This window comes from Neovison vison, chromosome 3, assembly GCF_020171115.1.
Source record: "Neovison vison isolate M4711 chromosome 3, ASM_NN_V1, whole genome shotgun sequence".
In the NCBI taxonomy this organism is placed as follows: domain Eukaryota; kingdom Metazoa; phylum Chordata; class Mammalia; order Carnivora; family Mustelidae; genus Neogale; species Neogale vison.
This window is the reverse complement of record NC_058093.1, coordinates 230,874,803-230,897,170: the sequence shown is the minus strand read 5'-3', so window position 1 is coordinate 230,897,170 and position 22,368 is coordinate 230,874,803. Positions and strand designations below refer to the sequence as shown.

Here is a 22,368-nt window from a genome sequence, read left to right as displayed (position 1 = left end):
TGAATGAGTGGTTAAGTCAACTCTGACAGTGTGGAGAATGGAATATTATACAGGGTTCAAAAAGAATCTGAAGACTGTCCGTACAGGGATGCAGAAAGCCATGCAAGACGAACCAAGGCAGGAGGACACGGAACAGTGTCTAACTTACGAAAACTACCAGGGCTCCCCTCAGGAACTGGGGATATGGGAAAACTTTAAGGGCACTTACAGTTTTGTACAAAGCAGAGCCCTGTTTGGGTGAAAAGTAAAACAGAGACGAAGACGAAAATACTGGATGCTTGGGTGGCTCAGTTGGTTAAGCTACTGCCTTCAGCTCAGGTCATGATCCTGTAGTCCCAGGATCGAGTCCCACATTGGGCTCCCAGCTCCACGGGGAGTCTGCTTCTCCCTCTGATCTTCTCCCCTCTCACGCTCTCTCTCTCTCATTCTCTCTCTCAAATAAATAAATAGATAAAATCTTTTTTTTTTTTAAAGAGGAAGATATTCAAAGCCCTCCTCATGCTTCTCCCAGAAAGACTACTTGCAGGTGGGTGGGAGAGAACAGGACTTGAATCTGATCCCAAGTCATGTGGAAATGCAGAGAAGCTGCTACTTCCAGGAAATGCCCAGTCTTCATAAAATGCCCCGGAAATGAGTCCTCTATCCAGCCCCCATGCCTGAAGCTGTAGCACACCCAGCCCAACGTTCTCGCTAACCCAGTGAGCTCAGATAAAGTGGGTCACCTCGCTAAGCCTTTGTTTCCCCATCTGTGAAATGAGGAAAATGCTAAGATGATGCAGAGAAACCGCAGCCTTCTACTCCAAGCATCCCCACACACACACACCAATACCTTCCTATCCCTGAAGAACCCACTGGACCCTGATTTCTATTCACATAGTTAAGAATCTGGATGTAGTGGAAAGAAGGAAGGTGCTGGATTTGGGAAGACATGTGTTCTCTAAAAGATCCGCCATCTAACGCTGTGTGGCCTCGGATGAAGCGCCCAACCTCTCTGAGCCTGACAACTGTTGAAAAGATCCCACCAGATGCCCTAGAAAATACCTGGCACTTGGTAGACACTTCTGTCGCACTTTCACAAAAATGACTCACACTTTCAGCCCACAGAATTTCTCAGGGGGAAGCAGTCCCATAGCCTGTCTCCTTGACTTGGGAGGTCTTTACTCAGGGGAAAACGGAAGGGTCTAAATTTGGGGTTTTAAAATGACGTCTTTATTTTCACTAATCTTGAACTGAAATTGAGCATTCCTTTCTGCTACAAATGTAGGCAACAAGCCACGGCTGCATTAGCAGTGGTAGCGACTGTCATCAACAGAAACGAAGTAATTTCATTTCCACCCAGCTGCTGTACATGCCTCAAGATACCATTTGTGCTTATCATGGCTTCAAAATTACAGTCCTTTAGGACCTGCTACCAGATCCCGTTATTTAAGGCATGCAGGAAGCACGCATAACTCCACATCTCCGTAGAAGAACATTTTGACGACTATGTTTCAGGATCGCTGGTTTGCTTGTGGCCATCTATGCATTTAATAGGTTGCCTTTCACCATATTATTCTGAGACAGGGGACCCACAAGGTCCACCAGACCACCAGAGAGGCCCGTGGCACCAAACCACCTAAGAACGTCTCCCTAGAAGAAATAACGTATCAGCAAATCCCCAACTTAGTTGTGACTTTTGCCATAAACCTACTTTTTTTTTTTATGTCTTAAAAGTCCTCCTGAAATCAGGTCAGGTACCAAGAACACGGCATCTAACATGGCATGAGGGCTGCTTCATTAGCCCTTTCCATCCTTTCTGAGACCCTATGAAGTAGTTTTGTCCCCACATTCCGGGATGAGGCCACCAAGGCCTTGGGAGGTCAAGCAGCTCGCCCGTGGCCCCAGAGCTAGAAAGAGACACAATCAGGATTCTAACCGATACTCCTAGGCAGGCTCCTGATGATTTTTTTTTCCATTTCTAGGATGCAAATAAACCCGCAGAGGAGCAGGGGGCTCAGGGCCCACGATTCCTCTCCTGCTTTTCCCACCCCTCGGGGCGGGGGCAACCATCTCCAGCCCGGCCCCTGACTCTGTCTGTCATGCGAAAGCACATCCGAGTAGCCAAGTAGGCACACGGAGCGTCTGCCAAGTTTCCATGAGGCTACAGGGCCCTCACGACACCCGGGGGTCCCCCGGCTGAGCTTTCCTGTGGCCTGTACCACCTCTGAACCAAAGCTGGAACTACCCTGAGCAGCCACACTACTCCAAATCTCCCCCTGGGGCCAGAAGTCTGAAAGGAATGAAGTTCACTTTACAGTCCTCTCTGCGGCTCCAGCTACGTAATGGAAAAAAAAAAAAAAAAAAAAAAAAGAAGAAGAAGAAGGAGGAGGAGGAGGAGGAAAATTATAATAATAATAAAAAAAAGTTATAAAAGTTGTCAAATCTCGCTGGCAATTCCATTTAGGTCTGCCGGAGCTCCAACAGGAAAGGGGAAATCTCTTTTAGTTTTATATTCTTAATGGGGACGGTTTTTTTTTTTTTTTTTTTAATTAAAGAAAACAACTTCCCCCGCCACCACCACAGGGGGGGAAAATTGGCTGAAGGATTTTACAAGAGAATGTATCAATGGACTCCGCGGAATTCTCCCTTCCAGCGCTGCCAGATTGCAAAATTACTCTCTGGAAAGGCCAAATCCTGCTTTTGATTAGTAACACTCACAGAAGTGGGAAAGCCGTATTATCCCAATAACCACTCGTCCCTCGCAGCTTGTTTTTCCCCCCCCCCGAGGGCGCTTGCAACGCCCTCCCCGCTGTCAATCAGGAGGAGCACGTCCCCAGGTCCATCGGACAGGTGTCAAAATGGGTGCGTGCAAAGGTGAAGTGTGTTCTCCACCAGCGCGGGGTTACAGAGGCAGAGGGAGGAGAATACGGCAATCACACGGGCTGTGGGCATCTTCCGGGCTCCCCGACCCGAGGAACACGACCTGTGGCCATGCGACCCTCTGTCGACCGTCCTTGCGAAGACAGACTCCGGCCCTGCAGCTCTCGAGCATTCGCGAGGAATCCAGGGCACAAAGGAAGCAAAGGAAAAGTGGAGAAGCTCCTGCATGAATGGGAAGAGAGGCAGCAACAGAGAGCTCTTTTTCTCAGACTAATTCCCATCCTTGTCCCCCACCTCCAACTCCTCCTCAGCCTTGGTCTCTGGTGCTTTCTTAACGCTCCAGCTGCTCTACTGGCCGACTGACGTGCGTTCCCTCTGGGCAACCAGCACACTTCGCTGGCAGGATTAGTGACACCTTAGAGGTAAAGACATTGTGTCTCAGAGAGGGTAAGCACCTGGCCCCAGATAGCACAGCTAAGAAAAGGATAAAGCTGAGCTTGGCCCTGGGTCAGCGCTATTCCCAAGTTCTTGCCAGCGAACTTCTACTCGATCATAGGACGGCGCCATCATACCGACGAGGAACACAGAGCAACAGGGAGACAGAGCCACCCTGTTCTAGAAGGTCGTCTGGTGCTGACGGCAGGACACAGGCTGCATGGGCAACATCAAGGGCTACTGGTCAATCTGTCCATCCTACCATCTGAGCCATTTTTAGGTTACCGGGATGTCCAAAGCCACCGCTGTCTCTGCCGTTGGCCGCATCCCTGCCGATGCTGGCCAGGGCCCCCACGACCTCGGCTCTGCCCGGGGTGTCGCAGCCCGCAGACTGGCTTCTCCCCGTCTCGGGCCCCCTCTCACGTTCTGTTCCACGTGAGCGAGTGCAGTGAATGACGCCATTGTCGCCGGGTCTGGGTTGTAAAACATTACAAGGGAACACTGAGATCCACGGCCAAACTGCCTGCCGCCAGCTAACGAACGCCCCCGAGAACGTTTTCCACCGCGGCCGACTGAATCGGTCTTTTCACGGGAGCAGGTGGCAGGGGCGCCGGGGTGCTGGGGTGGGGGGCGCGGGGCAGGGGGGCGGCGGCTCGTTCGAGGGCGGGCAACCTCTCTCAAACGACTGGCCAGAGGGAGCAGCGTGCCGGGGCAGGGCTGGGACTCAGGATCCCCATCCTCCTGGAGTGAGTTCCTCCTCTGGCTAGTACCCTGATCTGCGACTAAAATTCAGAAAGGGGCCCCATCATCCCACAAGAGCGCTCACGACTAACTTTCTAATTCGCTCGGGGACGCTGTTCTGACCTAACGTGGCGGGATGCCTGGGCAGGACTGAGCTCGGGACAGATCCTCATCGCTGCCTCTTTCCTGTCTACGGTGCTTTACAGGTGGCTCTAGGACTCCGTTCCCCGGCAGCCCCCAAAGCTGGAGAAGGGCATGGTGAGAACGGGGCGCACAGAGAAGCCGCATGCCTTTCCCCACGCGGATCCCACCAGGGCAGTAGGATTTGAGGAGCGCCAAGAAATTCCAGGATGCCTCCCTCTACGGGTTTAAGCACCCCCCCACCACTTGTGGCAACTTTGGTCCGAGAGCCCAGGCTCCCTTGTTAAATCTCTAGGTAATTCACCATGCGGGTGGTTGTGTGGAATGGGGCGTTTGAAGTCGGGCTGTGTGGACGTGCCTCACTTCGGTACCTGGTGTCAAACCTGGCCACGGGGGGAGCCGGCTAGGTTCCACCTTTCTCTGAGCCTCAGTCTTCTGTCTGTAAAATGGGAATGATAAGACTCACTGCCTCCCGGGGTTGTAAAACAATACGATGCGGGGAAAGGCTTAGCATATATTGGGACATACGGCTCAGTGTGACACCAGCTTACAGATCGCCCAGGATTCTATTCCGAAGCAGAAGTTCTTACATCGCAAGGTCTCCAGATGGCCTACGAATCCCCTTTTCCCCTCCCAAAATATTAGATAGTTAGAACTTGTAAAGTTTTCTAGGGAGAAGTCCATATTCATATCACCTACTCAATAAAGCTTTGAGCAACATGACAGGGCAGCTCCAGAATCACGGAGAAAGCCCTGGGTCGTTGCACGGACCACGGATGAGGTCAGCCTTGGCCTCAGTGTCTCCACTCACAGGATGGGAATCATGAGGCCCACGTCTCACATCCTTGTCGTGAGCCCCTAGAGCAAGAACTACAACGGGAAACGACAGACAGGAACTCGTCATTTTGGTTCTGTCTCCTAAAAGTAGCAATTTTAACAAGGTTAACCATGCCTCTGTCTTAGTAGTTTCTTTTTTGTTTGTTTGTTTTCATGATTTTGGAGGGAGGATGGGAAGGCGGAGAGGACTTTCCGAGGTTTGGCTGGGGTCTTTCTGGAGGACAGAAGACTGAAAGGGTCCCGATTAACAGACCTTTCTCGAATTGCTTCCTGTACCGAAGGGGATGGTCTTGAGGCCTTGGTTCTGATGAGGGTCATGCCCTGGGGGCTCCTCGGTCACACAGAAGAAAATCAAGCAGCTCCTGATGACCTTTAGTTCAAATCGGGACCTTGGCAAAGTCACCCTAAAGCAACCACCCCTGCAGGAATGCTAAACGGCCCGTGTGCTAACGTAAAAATCGGTCCCTCCCCCTAAAAACAGGCACAGACATCTCTGAGGGAGGGGGTCTTCAGGACAAAGCTTCTAACGTGATAACATTACTGGGACGGGGTAGCTGAGCTACCGGGCGGAGGGCAGAGACGGGTAGAGAGACGCGAGTGGGTTTCAAGCTTGGCCGTAGAGAGCATTCATGTGGGGGATTCAAGAACAAAATGCTGACTCCTGCGAAATCTGTAGAAGGGGTTAAGCATACAAGTGTTCTGATGAGCCCTGAGCAACATCTGGAAGTGCTGGATCCTAATACGTACCCCTGAGCCTAATGTAACACTGTATGTTAACTATACGTCAATTTAAAAAAAAAAAGGTTCTGCAAAGAAAAAAAAAAATACCAGGGCACCTGGGTGGCTCAGTCAGTTAAGCGTCTGCCTTGGGCTCAGGTCATGATCCTTGGGACTGAGCCCCGCATTGGGCTCCTTGTTCACTGGGGAGCCTGCTTCCTCCTTCTGCCCCCCTCCCTGCTTGTGTTCCCTCTCTTGCTGTATCTCTCTGTCAAATAAATAAGTAAAAGTAAATAATAATAACAAATAATAATAATAAATAAAAATAATATATGGTATCATTATAATATTCATAAAATATTTATAAATATTATAAAATATTTATTAAAATATAAAAAATAATATAGAATATAAAATAATAAATACTAAAATAATAAAAAGACACATTATTTTATATTTATAACATATTTATAGATATTTTATATAATATGTTATATATTATATAATACATAAATATACACTTATAAAATATATGTAAATATACACATACTTATAAAATATTTATAAATATTTATAAAAATATAAAATATAGAATGTAAAGATAATAAATAAAACCTTGAAAAAAATAAATCTCCCCAGGAGAAAGAGGACTCACTGCAAGAGTTCATTTACACAAAATTCTGAACAGACAAAACTAACTTACAGTCAAAAGAAAAAAGGTTGAAACACGGATTGCTTCTGGTGGGTGTGGAGGCAGGAATTAACTGGGGCGGGGCATGAGGGAAATGTCTGGGGTGAGGGAATGTTCTATATTATGACAGGGGCTTGGATTTTGTAGGAATGTGCATTTGTTAAAAAGTGAACGGTGCACTTAAGATTTGCGCATTTCACTGTATGTAATTTTACCTAAAACGGAGATTTGTGAGCAAAAATTGAATCTTAGTTAATGATACGCATGCAGAAGTACAGAGGAGTGGAATGTACTCATGTCTGCCACTCAGTATGAAACGCTTTAAGAAAATAAGATTAGAGAATGTCTGGTTGGATGGACAGACAAATGGATGGATGGGTCAGTGTTTGGATGGATGGACTAGGAAATGGATGGATGGATGGATGAATGGTGGATGGATGGATGGATGGATGGATGGTGGATGGTGGATGGGGGATGGATGGATGGTGGACGGATGGATGGATGGATGGATAATAGGGCAAATATACAGCAAAATATTAACTACAGAACCTAAGCAGTGGGTATGTGGGTGTTCACTGTACAATTCTTCAATGTTTTCTACAGGTCTTCCATTTTTCTTAATAAAATATTGGGGGAGCCCTGTAGGTACTTCTCATATTCAGCCAGAGTTGAGCACTTAGAGCAAAGGGTTATTTTTTTATAAAATAGTCCAGCACATGGGATCTATTTCCAGATCTGTTTCATGCATTTACCTGATGCCCTTGCTCATTCTGCAGAGCCAAGGGACTACCCAGGTGCAAGCAGGGCACCCCTCCATCAGAAAACCTTTCAAAGGGTAGTTTCTGAGCCCTCCCTAGAGCCACCAATTCAGAACCTCTGAGAATGAAACCCAGAAATCTGCTTTTCTTAACAAGCTCCCCCTGCCCCCAGGTAATTTCAATGTCTGCCAAAGTCTGAGAAGCACTGCTTAAACGTGAGTGAGTGATTTGCCCACTGACACAGTCCCTGAAGAGCAGGTGGGTGCTGGGGCAGCGGGTGGGTGAGGGGAGGGTGGGGACAGTGTTGCAGACGAAAGGGGGTGGGGAGGGGGAGGTCGGGGCAGAGGATGGGGGGGTAGGAGGGCTGTTCGGAGCCTCCATATCCTCAACAGACAACCTCGAGCCAAGGTAAGACCCCTTGGGAAAAACCTCAATTTTGCAACTTAGGCTGGCTCAGCTTCCCAAACACAACCCCCTCTTGTTTTCCGTAAATTCACACTTCTCTGGGGGAAGCCGTGTGGCTAGCCAAAAGCTCGGCAAGAAGCAGGGAGTTAATGCCATCTCCAGAATGTTGTCTTGGAAATCACTGCTCATTAACCGGGCATTCCGATTACCTTTAACCGCAAGCATGGGAATACAAGAGTGCGAAGCCATTTGAGAAGTGACCATTTGAGGTTAAGGAGCTGAACGTTAATTTAGAATCAGGAAGCCAGGCCCAGAGAAGAAGGGACGGTGCCAATGGAAGGTTTCTAACCTTTCGGGAGCCCCAGAACCCTGAATCCCTTAAAATGGTTTGAAATTTTTGTCTATTTATATCTTGTGAGTTTTTCAGACAGTCCTTGGCTTTCATTGGACTTTCAATAGGGACCCTGATTAGGAAACCCAGCCCTTCTTGGAGGAAGAAGATGGAGGTCAATAAAAATCACTCAGAGGGGCGCCTGGGTGCCTCAGTGGGTTAAGCCTCTGCCTTCGGCTCAGGTCATGATCCCAGGATCCTGGGATCGAGCCCCAAATTGGGCTCTCTGCTCAGCGGGGTGCCTGCTTCCCCCTCTCTCCCTGCCTGCCTCTTTGCCTATTTGTGATCTCTGTGTCAAATAAATAAATAAAATCTTTTTAAAAATATTTTTAAAAATCACCATGCCTCATCTTCTCAAGCCTTCTGACAGGGTGCTGTGCTTCCCCCTCGTCCCACAGGAGCCCTGCTCCCCGGGCCCCTGAAAAAGGCCGAGTGGGGGCTCCTGTCTCCCACCATTTCACAGATAGGGAACCTGGGTTCTCGCAGAGCTGGTAAACAGCAGACCAGCCCAGCCCAGCCCATTCCTGCTCACAGTCGAGGTTCAAGACTTGATACGGCTCTGAGCTGTGTGTCGGGAGGAATTTGGGGGGAATTTCATTTCCCCTCTTAGTCTGCTCGGGTTGCCATTTCAAAGTACTATAGTCTCTCCTCCTAAGAAACCAAGCTCACGGCCAGGATTCTTCCGCCTGACCAGCTGCGTGGCCCTGGCCACGTCACCCTGGCCTTTGGCTTCCCAAGGTCATGGACCCCGTCTCAATGCCTGACATCAACCCGTCTGGGCCCGATGCGGGGTCAAGTGCTTCCATGCCTATGGGGACGGTGTTAAAATACGGGGACACACTCTGACTCTCCTTCTGTCTAGAGGAGGGATCCCTGCCCCTGGAATTCGGTCCCCTCTTGGTTGAATCCCACTCAACCACCAGAATGCAGCAGAAGGGACACTACAGTTTCCAAGGACTGGTAACAGAGCCTTGCCACTTCTTCCTGATTGTCTTGGGGGCAGCCCACAGCCATGGAAGGAGTTTGACTCCCCAGGGTCGGCCGTGTAGGCCAGGCCAGATGTACATGCTCCAGGGGTCAGCCCTGCTGACAGCCCAGCCGAAAGTCAGCATGGAGCATGGAAGACAGCAGTGTCCCAGTCCGGACATCCGGCCTGGTGCCATCAGCTACCTGCCACCCCAGACAACACTGGAAGGCAGTCAGGGATGGCCCAGATGACCCCTTTCTAAGTTCCTGACCCACAAACCATGAACAAAATGAAAGTGTTTCGTGTTACCTCGTGCTTTGCCTTGCATACAGTGGCGACCAGTCAGAACTGAGGTTGTCTGCACTTCCGCGTCCCTTGAACGAGCCATGGAGGCACAGAGCAAGTGGTTTCTGGAGCTTTGGCTCTTCCCGGATCTACCCTCACATACAGAGAGAGAGGATGGCCTAGCTTGCGGCCCAGGGCTTCCCAGCCAGCCCCAGGGAGACCCGGGAATACTCTGTTACGTAGCAACAGTCATCAGGACACACGCATTACCTCCTCCACCCATGCAGCAGCCCTGGAGGTAGGTTCTGTAATTATCTCCCATTTTACAGATGAGGAAGTAGAGGCTGGGTGGAGTTGAGGGAGCCCAACCGCAGAGCTTTCTTCCCTGGGGATGCTGCCCCTCTGGGGTCTGATTCACCTCTGCCACCTGAAGACCTGCCCCAGCATGAGCACTTAATAAGTACGTCTTCCCCGCATAACAGACCGACAGATCCGACACTGGAAAAGTAAATGACTCTCCAGTCCTCAGTTTCTGCAAAATTGGAGGAGATGCTGTCTCCTCTAGTCCCTTCTGTCTCTAGAATGTCATGTTCTTAGAGCAACTGTCCCCCCTTTCCCCCTCCACTGTGCCACCCCAGGGGGCGTTGGGAGACTTTCTGACCCTTCCTCCAGACTTGCAGATCCCTGCCCACTTCTACCCTGACCCAACCCAGAAAACCGTTCTTCCCAACACACGCAAACCCCTCTTCCCACAAGGCCTCCCTCCCACCCTCTCCTCCCCTCCTGCCTCCATTGCCCCTCACCCAGTGGCCCTGGCCTTGGCCTCCAGCACCTTCCACTCTTAGGAAGTTCACAGCTTGCCTGAACACATCTTAAAGACTAAAGCAAAGGTCAAAGAAAGCAACATATCATGGAAAACCAGGGCCTAGGTCATTTCAAACAGCGAAAGCTCCCACGCCTTTCTTGTTAAGATGAGCATTTAGGGATATTTCTCAAATTTCTGTTACTTGCCTATCACCTTGACAAGTCCACCAAAATTTTATACCAGTTCTATTCTCATTTAATTACTATTTTCCCTTAAATAATCAACCTTACCTCTCCCCCGCCCTCCTCTCTCCTTCCTTAGAACTTACTCTCATTCCAAGCAACATTGTCTCTAAAATCTGCCTGATGTTCCCATGTCTGTATACCTTCTAAAATTTTCCCATCTGGGGCGCCTGGGTGGCTCAGTGGTTTAAGCCTCTGCCTTCGGCTCCGGTCATGATCTCAGGGTCCTGGGATCGGGCCCCACATCGGGCTCTCTGCTCAGCGGGGAGCCTGCTTCCCCCTCTCTCTCTGCCTGCCTCTCTGCCTACTTGTGATCTCTCTCTGTCAAATAAATAAAATAAAAATCTTTAAAAAAAATAAAAAATAAAAAGTAAATAAAATCTTCCCATCTGTCCACCAGGCTAGAGGTCCTGCAATTTGGGAAATATTACTTGTTTAGGGTAACATGTTTTCTTAAGCCGCGGATTAACCTTTCGAAATGACCTTGGCACATATTCTAATCGGTCAGCTGGAGACAGGATTTTAAAATAATTTCATCTTCTTTTTTGTGCTTTTTCCACAGCTCACCCGTTTTTATAACAAGTGGTTCTTGCTTCTGCAACCAGAGCCCATAAATGATCGGTGGAAAAACAACTAAGACACCATCTGCATTTTCCAAACGCAGAGAGGCGGGCTCGGAGAGATAGGGTGAGTGTCCAGACGTTTGCCAAGCTAATCCAGACGTTATTTATGTGGGCTACGCGCGGGTCCGTGTCCGGCCCTCTCCCCTTCTTCCAACTGTTGGAATTAGAGGAAATGTCATTCCTCCTGCTTTTTCCCCCTCGCGGGCCAGCTGTCACCGGGTGTGTGGGGGACAGGAAACAGGATTACAAGATGAACAGGGAGCCTGCCATTCTGGCCTGGCTGTTATCACGGCCGACTCTGGACAGCCATCTTCCCCACTTGTCATTGGGAGCTGGGACCATAGCCCAGAATAAATGCTGAGTGAGGGCAGAACTGGGAGTAACGGGGAGTCTTCCCCCAAATCAGATACACTGCCTAGGAGCCAGGCACCCTACAGACATTTTCTCATATAATTCTTATAAGAATCGTGGAAGGCGGAGGCTGTCATTTATGCCCATTTTACAGATAAAGATACTGAGGCTCTGTGAGGTTAAGTCACTTGCCCGAGCTCACATGCTCACAAATGCAGAGCAAGGATGGAAGCCACGTTCATCTGAGTCCCAAAGCCTTCTGTTGGAGCCATTCTGTTTTACTCCTCCTCCTTCCCAGGGGCCACGTGCACAGGACTGGGCAGATGACCCCCTCTACTCTTCCGGCCTGGTCAGTGCCCAGGTCAGCCCTCTGGCTCCCCAGCGCAACTCCTAACAGGGCCACAAAGACACATGTGGTTCTTTGGCTGCAGGCTTGCACCCAATATGTCAATTAGTGCCTACGGACTACCAGCCAACCCTGTCCCGCCTTTTTCTGCAAGTGCCTACCCAAAGAGGACACGTAGACGACCCCTCAGCCAACCTGCACTGATAGGGGGATGATCAGGACAGCCAGTTCAGACCAAAGTAGAGCCATCCGCCTAAATATATAACCAGCTGTGTTTAGAACCTCAGGGGAGAGTTTCTGGGGTGACCGACATTTCATCTCTCAGACACCTGCCCTCCCCACCTGTCTCTCCTCCATGCCTATCATCATCTATCCCATCAGCTTCCAAAGTGAAGGGCCCAGGCCTGACACAGGAAAGCGCCAAGGGGTCGTGGGGGATAGATATCCACAGTCTGTGGCCAGGGGGTGCCTCTTGGAAGAAGGGACAGCTCCAAGGACACCTAGTGATGGACAGGAGATGGCTGAGCAAAGAGGAAGGAAGAAAGCTTGCGGAAGACCAGACATGCTGTTCCAAGGGCCAAACACAGTAAGAAGGCTACAGGCGTGGAACATCTCCTTCAGCGTGATGGAGACAGAGAGAGGACACTGACAGGGGGCAAAGAGAGGGAGTGACTGCGTCCGAAGGGAAGGGCACGGCCCACCACAGGGAGGAGTCTGGGCCTTATCCTGAGGGCAACAGGAAGCCTGGGTGTGTTCTACGCTGTGGAGTAACCTTCGCTGATCTGTCTGTGTTTTACAAAGATGTCTTTGGCAGATGCCTGGAGAACGTCCTGGAAGGGTTTAAATAACTTAGGAGGCTGTGGTGGGCAAGAAAATGGGAACAGCCCGGCAGGAGAAAGGGGGTGAATTCAGACATATGTCAGGAAGGCAGAAACAACAGGACTTGGTGACTGGTTACACGTGAGAGGGCGATTTACAACACCTCAAATCCATGATCCCACCTGCTCTTGACCTTGTGGAAAGGAGGGAAGACCCCTGGTTTGCAGGCTGGAATGGGGTGCCTTGCTTCCAGTCCCTACCTGCACAGCCTCGACCCTCACCGGCTGGAGGACGCAGGTGAGAATCCGTCAAAGCCTAAAAATCCCTTAGTGACAACTAGAAGGTTGGCCCCTCTCCCTTTCTAGGATACCTGTTGTCAACTTTTCCACGGACCATAGATTCAATCCAACTCCATTTTCAAAATGCAGACATTCAAAAAGCCAGTTGTTATTTTTTAACGATGATAATTTAAGAGCTTGGTTCTTATAGTCACAAAAAGCATCTTCCTGATCCGTGATTGGGAAGAAACCCGATTCTAAATGCAGAAATGCAGATGAGTGGGGCAGAGATACGCACACCTGAAGGTCAGGGTGTAGTTCTTCTTTAAAATCGTGCAAAATCTGGGACGCCTGGGTGGCTCAGTCAGTTAAGAGTCTGCCTTCAGCTCAGGTCATGATCCCAGGGTCCTGGGATGGAGTCCCGCATTGAGCTCCTTGCTCAGCAGGGAGCCTGCTTCCCCCTGCCTGCAGCTCACCCTGCTTGTGCTCTCTCTTTCTCTGTCTCTCTCTCTCTCAATCTCACAAGTAAATAAATAAAATCTTTATTTTTTAAAGTGCTTTAAAAAATAATAAATAAATAAAAGCACGCAAACTTAGATCAGGAAAGCCTGCTCACTAGACCGCAGCATGCATTTCCAAACCAGTGTGAAAACGACAACACTATGGCCTTTCTCTGTTCCTCTCGTAGATCCCTCGTCTTTCTTTGAATGAGTATGTCTGTCCCATCTGCCTGACTCACCCTTCTCCTGTCTTCCAGAAAGGATAAAGAAAAGCTTCCTACGTGACCTCATTTTATTTTGAAACACTAAACCCACCAAAAGAAGAGGGGGGAGGCAAGGAACCCTTTCTTGGTCAAAGGAATCAAGATGTATTTCTAATTCTCTTGCCATATGGTAAGTTATTTTGGAAGCATATGAAGAGGTACAGAGAATGTTTGACAAAATTGGCAATGCTCGTACAATCCTTTCAAATCAGACCAAATTCCCACTATGTACATTTGCTACAACCCCTTCTATTCATCATATCAGCAACTGTGACCACAGGATATGTAAAAATACCGAGCAATTTTTATCACCAGCTTCCAATCCCCCAGTGCCCCGGACCACCACGTGGTGTCAAATTTGTCTGCATTTCACCCCCAGGAAATCGAGTCATTAACTTCCCTTTCATTTACCAAGAGTTGTTGCCAAAAAGAAAATCATTCATCGGCTGTGACTTATGGGAAGAAAGAGAGAAAGGACTGATTTCACGAGAAGGAAAGAGAAGGCACAGAAAGGGGAGAGAAAGCTGGAGCTTTTGTTGCCCTGGGCAGATGGAGAAAGCCAAGTTCCCTGGTGCCTTCTCCCTCTTCTCATCCCCGGAGGACACATTCCCCCCAACACCACCGCCCACGGCTGTCCCATAGGGTGAGCCACATGGGAGCATGTGGGGGTCATCAGATGGTGGGACCGAAGGTGGCTGTCTCTCCTTTTTCTCGATGGTCAACATGCCTGGGCGTCTGTGGGGAGGAAGGCGGGAGGAGGGAGGCGGCTGCGGGCTCTCCTGGGTTCCTTGGGAGGGTGAAAGGGAACGTGGAGAGACAGGAGCCTAGCACTCCACCTTCTTACCTTTGCATTCTTGACATTCTGTGTAGTTCCATGTCATCACTGCCCCGGAATCCTTTGGCGAAGGGATTATTCTCAATCTTTAATTGGGTGATCTGCAGGAAGGGGAAGAGAGAGAGAGAGAGTCGGTTTTCACTCGATGGCTGGAAATGCAGCCTCTGGCGACCAAAAGAAGCAAATTAAGCCAGTCACGTCAGTGGGACCCACCACTTCATTCTAGAGGAGGCTTTGAAAAATGCCCTAGATCAGACCGCTTTTAAAAAGGAAAAAAACCTGGTTTCGGTTTGCCCCTTAATTGGAGTCATACTCTGCATCACTCCAGCCGGGCTGGTTTGTTGTTTAATCCCAGCATGTTGTGTTTCAAGCACAATCTTGTTGGAGTCCCCCTCCCCCTCGGAAAGTTGGGCACGGTGACATGGTGCCCCTTTCCCGCAGCCTGGTGACCGCCATTTGGAGAAACTTGGTTGCTTTCAAGATTCTGCTGTGCCTCATGCCTTGTTCATTTCAGCTTCGCAGAGCTAGCTAGCACAGGTGGAAGCTGGTGCCGAATTAAATAAACACCCGGAGAGAGGGCTGTAACATGCATGATAGCTGTCTGTCAGCTCCAAAGCCCTTCAACTTTCCAGATAAAGAAGAGAGAGCCCTCTTCTTGGAAGTGTTTGCTGCAATGCACAGAGGTTAGCAATAGAACAGGATCTTGGGTTCAATGGTCAGAACTTTCAAGGAAACCATCAACACATAGTCTATAAGCGTGAGCGTACAAGACAGATTCTGGTGAAAGAGGACATCTGTATGGAGTCTGCTAAAATACTTCCTAAAAGCTGCGTGTGAATTGAATTTTTATTTTTTGAATCTCTTGAGAGCCACCAAGGCAGCATTCACGAGGTTTGATCACGAAAGCTTCATCTTTGCCATCATTATTATATCTATAATCTTATTACATAATAACATTATATAATATGTATTATTTTACTTATAAAATTATATCTACAACAGTGTATCTACCTATACGCTGGTCTCTGCTTAGTATTTTTATTTAAATCTCACCACCTTTTGTTTACATCTATTTTATTTTATTTAGATTTTATTTACTTCTTTGACAGAGACAGTGAGGGAGAGAACACAAGCAGGGGAAGCGGGAGAGGAGGAAGCAGGCTCCCCACTGAGCAGGGATCCTGGTGCGGGGTTCGATCCCAGGATCCTGGAATCATGACCTGAACCGAAGGCAGTCACTTAACCGACTGAGCCACACAGATGCCTCCATATTTATTTTATTAAAAAATATTATATCACTTCTCTCCACCTCAAACTAGAATCATGAGCTATTCGAAAAAGGGAAAACTACTGTATCAAATTCTCTCTGCTGGCCCCCGCAGAAAGTTCCAAACCCAAGGCCTGCCCTGACTTTGTGGCAAGGGGAAACGAGACACTTTTAGAAATGCATTTAACACACACTGGGACTGAACTCTCTTCCTGATAGACGAGTAGAAAGATAGATAATCAAAACGAGAACAATTTTCTGTGTTCCTGTCCTATGCAAAGACCCACAAAAACCACATCAGCTACCCTCAGTAGTAGCATTACAGACTTTGAGAAAGTCTCTTTGAGAAGCCAGGAGTAGTAACTAGTGAATGTGCCCCTAATTCATCCATTTGGGGGCAGGCATTCTGGTACATTCTGTTTTCCAGAAGAGATGGCCTTATAAGGTTTCCTTCTAACTCCAAGACTCTATAATGAACATGAAATTACTATGTGACACATGTGGATGTGTGTGTGTCTGCAATAACAAATAAAAAATCCGGGTGCCTGGGTGGCTCAGTGGGTTAAGCCTCTGCCTTCGGCTCAGGTCATGATCCCAGGGTCCTAGAATCCAGTGCCGCATCTGGCTCTCTGCTCTGCAGGGAGCCTGCTTCTCCCTCTCTCTCTGCCTGCCTCTCTGCTTACTTGTGATCTCTGTCAAATAAATAAATAAGATCTTTTAAATATATATATAAAATTAACGTTTTAAAAATATGTTGATTCCAAACAGACAACATTTTGGAAAAGGCAAAACTAAAGAGACAGCAAAAAGGGATCCGTGGTTTGCCAGAGATGGTGCGGGGAGGGAGGGATGGATAGGCAGAGCCCAGAGGACTTTAAATAAAACTATTCTGGTGATAAGGTAATGGTCCATACATGTCCATGATTGTACACGTGTCCACACCCACAAAATCTACGACCCCAAGAGTGAGTCCTCATGCAGATTCTGGGTGATATCAATGTCTCAGTATAGATTCATCAATTATAATAAATGTCCCACCCAGTGGGCGATGTCGATGGTGGGGAAGCCTTTGGGTCTCCCCCTTCGGAGACAGGAGGTCCAAGAGAACTCTCTGTATTTCCCACTTAACCTTGCTGTCATCTTAAAAAGCAGCTCTAAAAATATAATACCTATTTTTAAACTTCTAAAATAGGGGTGGGTCTTTATGGGTAACACACATTTCCTATTTCCTCATTTTTTTTAAACTGGATCTATTCCTACAACTTTCTGATTTTGGCTTGACCCTTCCAAATGAGTAGAAAGGTCTGTAAAAGTCTCTTAGGATGAGGCACCTGGGGCACTCAGTGGATTAAGTCACTGCCTTTGGCTCAGGGTCCTGAGATCAAGCGGGAAGCCTGCTTCCCCCCCTTCTCTCTCTGCCTACTTGTGATCTCTGTCTGTCAAATAAATAAACAAAATCGTTAAAAAATAAAGTCTCTTAGGAAAATAGCCTTTAAAATGGGCACTCCTGAGTCTGCTTCTGTTCTGAGTCACTTAAATGGAGCTTTCTCTCCCACTCAGGCTTTGTCATTAAAAAAAGAAAAAAAAAATGGGACGCCTGGGTGGCTCAGTTGGTTAAGCAGCTGCCTTCGGCTCGGGTCATGATCTCAGCGTCCTGGGATCGAGTCCCACATCGGGCTCCTTGCTCGGCAGGGAGCCTGCTTCTCCCTCTGCCTCTGCCTGCCTCTCTGTCTGCCTGTGCTCGCTCTCTCTCCCTCTCTCTCTGACAAATAAATAAATAAAATCTTTAAAAAAAAAAAAAGAAAAGAAAAGAAAAAAAAATGCAACCCCATTGACCAAAAATCTTTTTTTTTTTTTTTTTTAAAGGTGGCAGGGAGAGGGATGCTCAATATGTGAAGGAAAAATCAGGTCATTCCAAAAGGGGGGGAGGGAATCCTCGCTGCACCCCCCGCGAGTTTCGTAGGCAACACGGGTGTGGTATTGGGGCTGAATTAATGCCTGATCCATGTCGTCACTGTTCCATCCATAGCTCAGGACAACCAATTACCGCGGGGGGCGGGGAGAAAGAAAGAAAAGGAGGGAAGGCAGGTTTTGATATTTTTATCAGCAAAAATTTTTCACTCGAAACCATTCCTTGCACCCCAGACACGTCCTACTCCTACCTAATGCTTGAGCTTCCAAAAATATGATTGCACAGGACGAGCCCAGTTTGCTACACAGACACTTAGGTGTGTGGCTCCTACGTATGTCTTGTTTGTAGAACGAGTGCGCAGGTCCCCAGGACCTAAGAATTATTACCTTTGGAGAACCGTTAATACTCAAGCTCCACAGCAGGTGAAAACGTCAGCCTGATTCTGTCCACCCCCGTCTCTGAAATTCCCTTCCAAACACATTGCCTGTTGGCTGGCTTGCTCACGGGCACACGACACAGTCGGATGTCTGAGTTCTACTAAAAGGCTCCCCTGAAACCGACTTGCGCTAGTCACCAAATGCACTCTGCCTCTCCAAGATCAGCACAAAACCGGATATCCGGGTGGAGGAGGCGGGGGGAAGGGGGGGCTAAAACAAATATAAATGCCAGCTCCAACCAGTGAGACAGAGGTTGTAAAAATTAATGAGAATAATTGTTGTGAATTCTTGCTTTTGGAAAAAAAAAAAACCCTCACGAGAGCCAAAAATCTTAATTATGTCTCTCTATTAGGGGTTCATTTCCTGGTCCCAACCAGAAAGCTCATACCTCATAAATACAGATTCCTTACACAATGATTTAAGCAGGAGGAAAAATGCCTTTTAATGGCAAAGTAAGTTAATATCGGGGGACAGACATGCTTGCATACACGGCCATTGTTGCAAGAGCAGAGAAATGAAATGGCCACGTGACCTTTTTTTAACACCTAAATATTTCTAGGGCTCGTTCTGGGTGCTGCTGACAGCCTCAGTGAAAACCTTACAGAAACGTGTTTCACAGAGCAAACGTCGCTGCTGCGGAAGAGTCAAGTTTTTTAAACATCTTTTTCAAGCTGTCAGCCATCTGGGGAAATAATTCCCAAATCCAGCTTGGGATCACAGCTGGGCTGAGGGAACATGTCGTGTCATTAGGAGCCCCCACGGACCCCAGTCTCACAAATGAAGGTCGCCATGTACCTGCCTATGCCTAGAACAGCGGCATCCCAGCTGCGAAAGAGCATTCGGGAGGCATCGGTCCACTTACACTAAAACTGAGTGCCTCCTATGGTCCCAGATTGTCCTGGCAATTAAATCCCGTGGATTGCTGTTCTGTCCTCGCTCGTGTAGTCAATGCATCTTTGCAAAGAGTCCTCAAATTGACGGCATGTTCAGCACGTGAACGCCTTCAACCACAAAGACGGACACTTGTCGTTGTTTTTCAAACACGGTGAGAAGAACTTATTTAAAGGTTCAGTTCTGGGGCGCCTGGGTAGCTTAGTGGTCATGATCTCAGGGTCCTGGGGTCCTGGGATCGAGTCCCGCATTGGGCTCTCTGCTCAGCAGGGAACCTGCTTCCCCCTCTCTCTCTACCTGCCTCTCTACCTACTTGTGATTTCTCTCTGTGTGTCAAATAAGTAAATAAAATCTTTAAAAAAATATGATTGTATTAAAAACTTTAAAATAAAATAAAAAAAATAAAAGTTCAGTTCTTCTGATTCTAGAATAATCAGGGAAGGCAAAGAGTTTCCCAGCGCCTGCATTTTGAATGGCATAGTCTTGTTATGAAGGAATTTGTTGAGCAGTCAATCCATGGGATCTTCACTCACTCTCTGGGTGAGAATGTGTGTAATGAATGCCCTGTACTACACATTTTCCAAGGACTACCTCATTTAGTCCTCACGATGATAAACACGAGTGATTCTTATCTCATCCCCATTTCACAGATGAGGAAAACTGAGTAACTTGCACAAGTCAAATGTATTTAAACCCAGGCAGCCTGCCTCCAGAGTGCCCCCTGGTCCCTAGGCAAGGGTAAGACAGCAGGTGGCTTCTGCCCACGAAGTCAAGAGTCTCCACACCTGGCCCAGGTGGGACAAGGAAGGAACAAGACGGAGTCCACAAACCACACTCAGCTTGGCCTGAGCGTCACGTGCCCTACATTCCCACGCAGGGAACGCCTGCACAGGCCCTGGACTGGGCTGGAAAAACGTATGACTTTAGACTACTGCCTGACAAGGAACAGAGATGCCTTTGGTAGTCCACAACTAAAAAGTTGGGGGGCGGGGAAAGAAGAATGATGGAAGGTTGTCTCCTATGAAATCCCTCTTCCGAGGGGTGTCTGGGGGGCTCAGTGGGTTGAAGCCTCTGCCTTCATCTCAAGTCGTGAGCCCGGGGTCCTGGGATCGAGCCCCACATCGGGCTCTCTGCTCAGGAGGGAGCCTGCTTCCTCCTCTCTCTCTCGCCTGCCTCTCTGTCTGCTTGTGATCTCTTGTCTGTCAAGTAAATAAATAAAATCTTTAAAAAAAAAAATCCCTCTTCCGGATGTCAGGCTGAAAAAACCTTTATGGACCCAACCAATTAAAAACAAACCAAACCCAATTCCCATCTGCGAACCCTTTGTGTGGTTATCAGACACACATTGATCCAGATGGATATTTGGAGACACACATTTTTAGACCCGTGAGCATTTAGACACACAATCCCCTAGATTGTGCTCAAATCTCACACGTACACACCCTACTGGGCAGACACTCTTTCAAGCACATGGATCATTAAATATATTCACTGGGGAGGGCATTTTTTTTAAAAAGGAGAAATGGGGGACGTGGGGTATATTCACAAGTGGTCGCAATGACAGCTTCATAGCTACCTACATGCTAAACTCACCAAATGGTATATTTCAAATATTGCAATTTATTGTATGACAGTTATGCCTCAAAAAGCACAGACAGAGGGGCGCCTGGGTGGCTCAGTTGGTTGGGCAGCTGCCTTCAGCTCAGGTCATGATCCCAGGGTTCTGGGATTGAGTCCCCCTACTCATGCACACACTCTCTCTCTCTCTCAAATAAAATAAGAAAGAAAGAAGGAAAGAAGGAAGGAAGAAAGAAAGAACACACTCTCCCAGATCTAGTCTTGCTTGATGGACCCTAAGATCATAACTACACAGAGCTTAGGGATTCCCCCCCAAAGGACCTGAGCATTCACATCTTTCTTTAGCAGGTCACTTTCAGGAATCTATTTCCTGTCCTTTCTGTTATGAATCTGGACTTTCTTAGTTAAAAGGAAGAAGAAAAAAAAGAAAAGAAAAGAAAAGAGAAGAAAATGAAAGAAAAGAAAAAAAAATCTGATATATCTTTGGATCCTCTGTCAGGTCTAAGTATGTGTGTGCATGTGTGTGTGTGTGTATATATTAATACATAGACATACATGTGTATGTATGTATATACACACATTTGAGAGGAAGGGAGGGAGAGAGGCGTGGTGAGACTGAGTGTCCTTGTTGCTATTTTCTTCCAAATTTTTCCCCTATGACTGTCACCACAAAGTTAAACATAGATTACAATAGCCATAGAGGAAACAGGTCTCTCGCAGCCAGACCCAAATTAGCCTGAAATAGTTTTGCAATTTTCAGAGTATTTGACCTTAATGTTTTCCTCTTGTTGGTTTGACAAGTCAGGGGTGGAATTCAGAAAAATCCTTCTTCCCCTTTAAAAAGTAATTGCATTTTGGAGAGAGTGAGTTTCCTTCTGGAGGGAAGCTCTCTCAAGACTTGGGTCCCCAGACAGGTCTTGCGGCCTTGAAGGGACCATCCATCACCTCCTGGCCTGCTGACTGACAGCCCAAATTTGGAGATTACCATCTTGGAACTGCCCCGGCTTTGCTGGGAGGTAAGGAGGGGTGTTATCTGACACTCAGTGTGTAGGCAGGAGGCTTTAGGGTGCTAAACCCACCCCTCACCCCTGCCCTGGCCTCTCCCACCTGGCTTCAAGGCACCTGCAACTTCCTGCCAACCTACCCTGATCTTGCTGATGGGGACTGGAGCTGTGAAGGAGGAAGGGCGTCACCATCCCCATGTCCATCTCCTTATGGTGCCCCAGTGACCTGCCCTCCCTGATCCCATATGGAAACCCCTCCATTCCCCTTGGACAGTCCTCCAACCCAGACCACAGTACTTAACGCTAACAGCCTGCAGCCCCATAGTGCGGCCCCCCTCCGCCCTGTATCTTGCCTTGCCAGATTCTATGTCTTTCAGAACTCGGCTTGAGAATCACTCAATCCTGTCCTCCCACCAAGAAAATGAATCCAGGGGCACTCACGTTTCCAAAGACCAGAAGCGAACCATGACAAATCAAGCAGACCCCTTTCTCCTGGGAAAGAAGAAAAGATTCCCCACCCCCAACCTGCAGTGATGCAGTACCCTCTTCCAGCACCACTGTCCAGCTTGGAAATGCCCAAATTGGGGTGTGGGTTTTGAACAGTGCGGGGTCTGCTGTTGACAGGATCGAGCTGTACCCTATGTCTCCACCAGCCTCCAGCCTCCTTCTGGAAGACAAGGCTTCCCTTGCCTCCCTCTGCAAGCTCTGGCTTTACTGTGGTCTCATCTAACTCCTGGGAGCTGCTGGGGGGCGGGGGAGGGGGCAGGGCACAGGTCGCTGGGGTTTTTGTTCTTATTTTCTACGATGCCAACTCTGCCTCACTCTGGTCCAGGATCAGTAACGGTGGAGACAAGGAGAGAAGCACCTTGCAAACCCAAGCCCAGAGCTTCTTGGCAACTGTCACCTGCCCCAGGTCAAGTTGAAATGCATCCAAAAGGCAGAGTGGGGGAGAGACCCTCCCCCACAAAAAGACGTTCCACGAAGCTGGTC

The 22,368-nt window shown here is 48.3% G+C and overlaps 1 protein-coding gene across 4 annotated transcripts in view; it reads right to left on the bottom strand.

Moving 5' to 3' along the window:
• The window catches only part of TBX5 (T-box transcription factor 5), a 49,073-nt gene that overhangs the window by 13,359 nt on the left and 13,346 nt on the right, over positions 1 to 22,368 (bottom strand). For all 4 annotated transcript variants that reach the window (XM_044244209.1, XM_044244207.1, XM_044244210.1 and 1 more), the window contains one exon: positions 14,299 to 14,390. In XM_044244209.1, coding sequence (XP_044100144.1) covers positions 14,299 to 14,390 — 92 coding nt within the window. The remainder of the gene's footprint in view (positions 1 to 14,298; positions 14,391 to 22,368) is intronic.